This window comes from Lactuca serriola, chromosome 4 (assembly GCF_051521515.1).
Source record: "Lactuca serriola cultivar US96UC23 chromosome 4, Lser_US96UC23_V15, whole genome shotgun sequence".
Lineage (NCBI taxonomy): Eukaryota > Viridiplantae > Streptophyta > Magnoliopsida > Asterales > Asteraceae > Lactuca > Lactuca serriola.
In genome coordinates, this window is record NC_136411.1 from 287246833 (window position 1) to 287255832 (window position 9000).

The following is a 9000-nucleotide window of genomic DNA, read 5'->3' on the forward strand; positions in this document are numbered from 1 at the left end:
GAATACATATGTAAACATACATATCTTCTTACAATTTTCAGGGGTAATATGAGAAATAATGTAATGAATTCGAGACATGCATTTATCTAGTAGAAGAACCTTAAAACTAAAATAGGCACTTGAAGAACCCTTTTAGAAACGTTATGTACAAATTCAGAATCAAACTTTAAGGTCAATTTGGGAATCCGGATTCCACCACTGGTACTATTCGACTCACATCCTTTTTAGCCATATTGGTTGTTGTAAGTTTAAACTCTAGATTCATATTGGCATTTTAACAAACAATTTTTATGCAATACAAGGAACCAACCTCTCCGTTCCTAGCATTTATTATTGGAATCTGGATTCCACCGTTGGAACACACTGTCAATTTATGGGTTCCTAAAATTTGGGTGATTTCCTCAAAAAGATCACCAATATCTTTGTTTTCTTTTTCATTTTTCATCTTCTTCTGTGTTTTTTCGATTTGGGTTCCCTAGTGTTTCAAAAACTTAAAAATTATAGATTCGTGAAATTTAAGTCCATTGCACGGATATCAATGTTATTTATGTAATTTTTCAATAATATGGCAAAAAATCAATATTGTCTAAAATCATTTGTAGAAAAACAAAATAAAATATCAAACAACATTATAGGACCGAAAACAATAACCCGATGTATGTTCAAGAAATAAATATAAAAACCATCAAATCCAAAACAAAACCCATTCAAAACCAACAAAGTTTTAAATCTACACAGCTTAGGAGTCTATGATGCGAAAACAAAATTAATCATGACTTAAAATTGTTTGTAAAAGTAAAATAGATTTACTTTTCTTTCTTGGGACCAAAGGGGGCGTTGGTTATGTGTTATTTTTCCAACATAAAACACTTAATTTTAAAGAGAAATGGTTATTTATACGGTTATGTCTTATGTGTTATTTTTCTTGGTTCATATAAAAAAGTGACGTTTTTAATGAATAATGTAATATACCTAGAGTTCTAGAACTCGCAAACCGGATGTGAAGTTAATCAATTTTGGCAGCTTCGCCTAAATTTTTAATTCGTGTGTGGCCCTGACAATGTTTTCGAATCCAAATCACAATCTTGACAAAATCGTCAACAAAAACCGGCGACGAAGATACTAACTAAACCGGCGGCCGATTGTAATCGAGAAGTCTGTTACCATATTTCCTTCATCCGCAGCCGCGGTCGCTGATTATGAGCTCCCTCCGCAGCTCCTGATCATTCGATTTGAGTTGACTCACCGACCGGGTTTGGGAGCAAGATCGGTACGGCAGATAGGGCAAAGTAGGTGATTCTCGAGCCAAGCATCGATGCACTCAGCATGAAAAACATGATCGCATTTGGGGATCAACCGGAGAGTTTCTTCGTCTTTGAATACGTTAAGACAAACGACGCATTCCAGTGCTCCTTTTCCGATCTTCAGTTCCTTCACAGCGGAGTAAGCAAAGGTCGGGAACCTCTCAACATTTCTCCCAGCTTGTTTCTTTTGAGGAAGTAGATTTGGATTTTCTTTTACTGGTGTTGAAGATGATGATGCCAAGTTGACATTATTTGCAAAAACGACGTTTCTTTGTTCCTATGAACACCAACAAACAAGTTACGACGCAATTAATTAATGATCCGAAAAATAAACTTCCAAAAACATTGTTTAAAAATAGGAAATTAGTCCTGTTTGCTGTTTCCAGCCTTACTATTTCAATTGATTTTTGAAACGTTTGTTGATTTTAGCCTAGCAATACAGTGCAAAGAGTTATAGAAGATACCTGATATTGGAGTGCAGTTTCAATCTTTTTCACGATCAACTCCATAGATGGACGTTTTTTCTGCTCTCTTTCCAAACATTTAAGCGCGAGTGTTACGAAGGTATCAAAAGAGTTTTCTTCAATTTGTTGCAGTAGATTAACATCGATAATTGTATCCCTGATTTTTTCTTTAGAAGAGTTCTTAACGAATGCAGGTAGGGATCTTCGCATATCATCATAACTATAATCAACACAAAGCCTTGAGCACAAAACTTCAAATAGTACCACTCCGAATGAGTATACATCGGATTCTTTTACGTAAAACGTTGTCTCTAGAAACACAGGATCACAATACCCAAGAGTGCCTTTGGGTTCGGTGATAAGCATAGAGTGTTTTTGATTGGCTGGGCCATATTTGGAAAAGCCAAAATCTGCAATTTTCGCATTCCAATTTTCGTCCAATAAGATGTTGGCGCTTTTGATATCACGATGTAGAACTCTTTGTTGGCCTTCTCTAGGATTGTGAAGGTACTCCAAGCCACGGGCAGCTCCAAGACATATCTTGAGACGTTGAACCCATGTGAACTTGGGGTCACGTAAATGATTGTCGAGGCTTTTCTTCGGTGCATACTCATACACGAGGATTCTTTCCTTACGTTGATAGCAGAAACCGAGGAGTGAGATGATATTGTCATGTTTATATTCCGAAAGCAACATGATCTCTCTCCAAAAATCAGCATCCCCATGATTTGAAGGAGTCAAGCGCTTTACAGCAGCCATGGTTGGACCGTTAGATTGGATGAGTTCTCCCCTATAAACCTTCCCAAATCCACCTTCGGCAAGAAAGTGAGTGTCACCAAAGTTGTTGGTGGCCTGTTGTATGCGTTCAAGTGGAATTTTGAGGTGCTGATATTCACCCATGAAAGAGGACATTGTGATAGTTGACTAAAATTTAGATTCTAATCGGAAGGATTGTAGAAGCTAATGAATGATACAATTTTTTTTCCATGTAACATGACGTTGTATTTAATTATAATGGAACTCCTCCCTTCCCCACGACATTGAAAAAAGGACATTGCATTTTTCAAATCGCCTAGTTATAAAATATAGAATTTATAAAACGTGTTGGTATTTCTTTTTAACAATTTGTTCTTTAAATATAGTATATTGTGGACTTGGCTAACAAAGGACACATGATAGAAATGGAATATAATTCGACGATGGGGTGTTGATCTTTGATTTGAATTATTAAAAGTATAAGATACTTTTATGTGGTAATATTAAAAAGAGGAAATCACCATAATAACTAATCACGTTTTTTTTTCTTTTTTAAATAGTCAAAAAAAGATTTTTTTTTCTAAATATCTACAATTTTTGCAGGTTGCTAAGGCTAAGCGGAGTGGGTTGCCAAATACCATCGTCAAATTTACTAAGCAACTTGGAACACCGCCCCCTAACACTCGCTAAGGGGCTCGCCACTAGAGGTTCGTCACTGTGTTGGCGAGAAGAGAGAGAAGATGAGAAATGAATACGATTGGTCCGTGTGTGGTTTGACCGGATTACTTTTTTTTTTTAACCGGCAATTTTTATTAAAATGCGCCCTAGCAAGATACTAGGGGCAAATAGTACAAAGATAATCTTCAAAGAAGAAAGCATACATTATGTATAGTTTAGGGGTGAGACACACCACTTATTCCAATCCATTTTGTCACCTATTTTTGTTCTATATTTTCTCCACGTAAATACTGTGGCTTTGATGAAATCCATAATTTTCGCCGGTTTCAATATCTCGCCTCGAAAAATTCGATCATTCCTAGCCTTCCACAAGCTCCAGATAGTTCCGTAGAGAATACAAGTAAGAGTCTCTTTCTTCTTTGGACAATGTCCCCAGTTCCTCGCAAACGCTAGCACCTCATTTACTCCAGAGAAATACCCAAGGGGAATTCCACACCAATTAAGCACCATACATAAGGTTTCCTTCGCCATACTGCAGGAGGTTAAAATGTGGTCTGCAGATTCATTTTTGATCTGCACATAGACCGCACATCGGGGAAGTAACAGGGATGTTTCTTCTCTCTAAAGCCTCAGCAGATGGGATCCTCCCCTGTTTGGCGCGCCATACAAAACTTGTCATCTTTTTTGGGACCGAGTTCAGCCACCAAAATTCACCATCACCAACAGGGTGGTGTGCTTTGTCTAGTCTATTCCGTAGCTTTGCCACACAGAATTTCCCATCCATCACATAGTCCGATCTCCAAGTTAAGCCCCCGTCATGCGTATTCAATATCTCCTTTACTTCAATATTCATTTTCCAAAATCTATTCTTAATTTTGTCAATACTTGACCATACCCCACTCCTCTTCGGTTTTGCAAAACAATACCAAGGTCTGTTTGTAGTGTTATGAAACCCGCTTATGATTTGGGCCCATAGAGATTGCGGGCTAGTTTTGAACTTCCACCACCATTTGGCAAGAAGGGCCAAATTTAGATTCCATATAGAACCCACTCTTGCCCCGCCAACCTCCTTTGGGGCTTTTAGTTTGTCCCAAGCAACCCAATGCACAGTCTGCTTTTCGTAATCACACCTCCATAAGAATTGCCTTTGGATTTTTTCAAGTTCTTCTATGATTCCAACAGGGGCAGGAAATAATGAAAGGTAAAATGTTGGAAGTTTCCCAAGAACCGAATTTACCAAAGTCATTCTCCCGCTAAAACTTAATGACTTTGCCTTCCACAAGGATAGTTTGGATCGGAATTTGTCAATAATTGGTTTCCATGCTTTTTTTCTATTCATGTTTTCTCCTACTGGTACTCTAAGGTAGATAAAAGGGAGGGAAGAAGGAGCACATCCTAATGGCCCCGCCCAACGACATACCTCCTCAAAGTCAGCTCCGATACCAAAGACCTTTGACTTGTTAAAGTTCACCTTTAGGCCCGATACAACATGAAAACATCGAAGTATTCTAGCAAGATTGAAGACATTTTTTTGTTGACCAATCACCAATAAATAAGGTGTCATCTGCATAAAATAAATGGGAAAGTGAAATGTTAGTATTTGGAATGGAGATACCATCAAATATTCCTTTTTCCTTAGCTGCTTTCATCATAATGTTAAGGCCTTCCATCGCCATTATAAAAAAGAAAGGAGATAACGGATCTCCTTGTCTAATTCCTTTAGATAGTGGGAATTCCGCCGTTGGGCTGCCATTAACCAGTACCGACGCCCTCGCTGACTTAAGGCATCCGTTTATCCATCTTCTCTATCTTTCGCCAAAGTTCATCTGCTCCATAATCGAGTCAATGTACTCCCAATTTACAGAATCAAACGCCTTGTTAAAATCTGCTTTGAATAGTAATATTTTCCTGTCATTTTTTTTGTCCAAGAACACACCTCGTTTATTACCAAGGGACCTTCTAATATATTTCTCCCTTCCACAAACGCCAATTGAACATCATCGATGCATGTACCAATATGTTTCCTCACCCGGATTGACAATGTTTTGGCAACAATCTTATATAAAGCACCAATGAGACTTATTGGTCTATAATCGTTTAGAGATAGTGGGTCTTTTGTCTTGGCAGCAAGTGAGATAAAAGACGAATTACATCCTATGGAAAAATTACTCCTCAATTCAAATGATCTCACAAAACTCATGATATCATTTTTTAGCAAATCCCAATAAGTTTTAAAGAATTTAAATATGAAGCTATCCGGCCCCGGGGCCTTATCTGATCCACAGCACCATAATGCATTCTTGATTTCCTCAACCGAGAAAGGTAACTCAAGACAGGAACTCGCCTCTTGGGAAAGTTTTTTGAATCTGTTGCTCCGAATTTTTGGTCTATTAAGCCATTTTTCTGTGAATTTTACAGAAAAGTGCTGGAAAACCTCATTTTTTTATAACGTCAGGATTCGTGACCCATTGACCGTTAACCAATAGACCATGAATTTTGTTCCTCCTGTTTTGGTTATTCACAAAAGCATGAAAAAAAGAAGTGTTTTCATCCCCATCAACCACCCATTTTATTTTCGCCTTTTGTTTCAAATCCATTGCCGCCACTCTTTCAAGATCTACTATTCTACTAAGGCATTTGGACTGATTCTCCAGCTCATGAGGTAACAATGCTCTAGATTCCGCTATGGTATCTAACTATGATATCTTGCTCCTGCACTCTGCCAACTCCTAAGTTTCCAAAGCAAACCCGAGTTCCTGCCATTTCGTAATTTCTTTCTTTAAGAACCGAAGTTTGGCAGCTAAGAAAGCATCAGCACACCCATGACCTTTAAACTTCTTCCATGCCTCCACTACAACTTCATGAAAACCCACCCTTGATATCCAAGAGTTTAAAATTTCAAATGGTCTTGGACCAAAGTCCTCACCAGATGTTTTCAATACAATGGGACTATGATCAAATAGTTCTCTAGCGAGGACCGTAACTGAGGGTCTGGGGAAGGAATCCATAAATTTATCACATACTAGAAATCTATCCAGTTTGCTCAGCTTACCACCATCTTCAGGTCTGAAAAAAGTGAACTTATATCCCCCCAGTCTTAAATCGTGAAGAGCACATGAGAGAATAAATTCATTGAAATCAGCAGCAAACACATTGCAAAATTTGGAATTTATCCTCTCCTCATGCCTACGAACAGTGTTAAAGTCCCCATCAAGAACAAAATTCAATTTAATAAGCTTTGCTTTGCAATAAAAATGGCGATTTTGTTGGAAAGAGAAGAAGATAAAGCGTCTCAGTTTTTTCAAAAGAAGAGAAGATAAAGTAGATGAAATATAATATATTTATTGAATGGTCATTGTAGTTTTACTTTATCTATAAACTTAGTCCCTTGAGTTTTAAGATTCTTTTTAAAGTGAAAGCTATGTTTCCTAATGATATCACAATGATACAAATTTATTTATAATAATATAATAATAACTAATTACAAAACAAATAAATAATTAAATTTAGTAATACATTGGTAAAACAAGTTAAATTAGTGATATATCAATATTTTGTAGCATATAGTGTTAATTATCACACATTCAAACTTATTGGGTAAATTACACGAATGGTCCCTATGGTTTGGGCTAATCTGCACACTTAGTCCTTAAAGTTTTTTTTTTTTTTTTTTTTTTTTTTTTTTTTTTTAATTCGGTGCGTCCCTACAGTTTGATTTTGTTTTGTGGTTAGTCCCTACCAGATATAAAATGACATTTATACCCTTTTTGAATTCTTTTTTTAATTATTACCTTATTAAAAGTAATATTCTAATAAAAAAATACATGAGGGTCCTACCCCACCCTCAAGCTTCTCTTATCTCTATGGTTTATGAACTCTACAGTGTATGAATAGACCTTCGTCTTCTTCACTTCTTCAATAACGGAGCTCCGTCACCAAACAACAACCTGTAAATTTCATCACCATCTCCCTGTTCCACTGAAAGCTTCTCTAGTGAACCCTCATCCTCATGTTTTGTTCCATACTCCAAGATCCGTTTCTACAACTTCAACACAAGATCCTGATGGGTTTTGGCCATATGAACATTCCTATGTGCACATGCAAACCCTAATGCTTGGATCTAGGTTTCTCTAATTAAACATGCTTTGAATCCAAGACTTCTAATGACTAATTAGGTATAAGAACAATACAAAATCAGATCTAGAAGTTTACCTTTGAATCTATTGTTTGATCTTGTTGTCTTGGAGCTCTAAAGTCACAATTGTCACTCCTTTAATGGCTTACAAACACCAACTAGCAAGGAGGATGATTTGAGAGAGAGGTTAGGGAAGAAATTCGGCCAGGGTTTTCTTTCTTTTGAAGAGATGCCGATTTCCCTTGCCCTAGGGGTCTATTTATACTTGTAGGCTCCTAGGGTTTCACCCTTAAACCCTAGTTGGATAATCTTTCCTTAAAGCAATCCAAATCCTTACCAAAGATAAGCCTTGGACGAATTTGAGGCTATCCCAAGCCCTAGAATTCGTCCATCCTCTATCCATGGAGGATTTACAGCCCAAAGTGTAACTATCAAACAATTGACAGTTTATACCATCTTATTTAATTAATCTCTTTAAGTCACCAAATTAATACTAATTAATCTATGACTTATATTAATCAAATAACAATATTATTATTCCTTATATTATTCTCATAATATATTAATAATATCTATTTTCTCATAATAAATCATCCTATCAAGTTGCTATGGTGAAGGCAACCCAAAAGGACCATGCACAATCGGGTCAAATACTTGCCTAATATAGTTGCAGCCTTAGACACTATTCCAACAGTCTCCCACTAGGATAAGTCTAGTAACTATATGCACAAGTACAATTCGATTTGCAATAGTAGCTCTCAAAGACGCTGTCAAAATTTGATCTAATCAATCTTGTCCTTAAGATAAGGGATCGTACAGTCCTCTGTTAGATATCATGCTGACAATTCTATGGAATAATTAGTCTAGCATTTAGGTTTCTCGATCTCTGATTTATTTGACATAGAACTTAATCGAACACATCAATTCAGTTCTGACCGGGCCTGACACATAATTCAAATCAAATCATCGAGCGGCTGAGATATCGCTTTTACCTTCTTAGGATAAAAGTTACAAATAAACTTCGACTTATATGCATTTACTTATTCATTAATCAACTATACACAACAATGTGTTTTATAACACAGAGTTACTGATGCGTTTTCGCATTATCAATGTACAATCAATTAACAAATAACAAACCATATATCTAGGTTTTAAGACTATATGATATTATCGTCTTGCGATCACCCTTTTATATCATATTCCATAAGGTGATTCCAGCAAGCGCGGGTTTGTTCCAATGCTCAAAACCAGTTCATAAGCACTCATGAATGTCGCATCAATCTTTTGCTATGTCTAATACCATTTAGACAATCTACGCACCAATTCACGACAATCTTCATTCATATCTACTTCCAACATATGAACGATTGTGGACAATTTGAATAATTCGATTATTCTTAATAAACTCAATTATTCTGGAAGTCAAAACATGCAAAGTGAAACAATAGTTAAACAATTAACATAAGACAGTAACATTACTCATAAATAAAACTCCTTTATTTAATCATCAAATGTTAATTACATTTATCTATTACACGTTTCTAATACTATCTAATCTATGCTAATATCATCCTTCAGCCCAATACACCTAGCATGCTGCAAGTGCTTAACCCTACTCAGTCCCTTCGTAAGCGGATCTGTTGGGTTATCTTCTGATGAT

General features: G+C 36.5%; 2 protein-coding genes across 2 annotated transcripts; both read right to left on the bottom strand.

The window, feature by feature from the left end:
* Positions 1-1006: 1006 nt before the first annotated feature.
* On the bottom strand, positions 1007-2680 carry LOC145097111 (receptor-like protein kinase HERK 1). Its single transcript, XM_079034613.1, has 2 exons — positions 1769-2680; positions 1007-1581 (listed from the first exon to the last, which is right to left on the bottom strand). Exons 1-2 carry the CDS (start codon positions 2678-2680, stop codon positions 1243-1245), a joined length of 1251 nt encoding a protein of 416 aa, XP_078890739.1. The 3' UTR covers positions 1007-1242.
* Positions 2681-3764: 1084 nt separating this feature from the next.
* On the bottom strand, positions 3765-5799 carry LOC145099407 (uncharacterized). Its single transcript, XM_079036987.1, has 3 exons — positions 5691-5799; positions 5151-5605; positions 3765-4766 (listed from the first exon to the last, which is right to left on the bottom strand). Exons 1-3 carry the CDS (start codon positions 5797-5799, stop codon positions 3765-3767), a joined length of 1566 nt encoding a protein of 521 aa, XP_078893113.1.
* Positions 5800-9000: the final 3201 nt, after the last annotated feature.

What these genes read in the sequence shown, in the direction of transcription:
- LOC145097111 (XM_079034613.1), bottom strand. Translation starts at nt 2,680, where the DNA reads ATGTCCTCTTTCATGGGTGAATATCAGCACCTCAAAATTCCACTTGAA. An exon ending in AAACTGCACTCCAATATCAG is followed by an intron (nt 1,582 to 1,768) that starts GTATCTTCTATA and finishes TGGTGTTCATAG; the next exon opens with GAACAAAGAAACGTCGTTTT.
- LOC145099407 (XM_079036987.1), bottom strand. Translation starts at nt 5,799, where the DNA reads ATGGATTTGAAACAAAAGGCGAAAATAAAATGGGTGGTTGATGGGGAT. An exon ending in CAGGAGGAACAAAATTCATG is followed by an intron (nt 5,606 to 5,690) that starts GTCTATTGGTTA and finishes TAAAATTCACAG; the next exon opens with AAAAATGGCTTAATAGACCA. An exon ending in ATATATTAGAAGGTCCCTTG is followed by an intron (nt 4,767 to 5,150) that starts GTAATAAACGAG and finishes TATTTTATGCAG; the next exon opens with ATGACACCTTATTTATTGGT.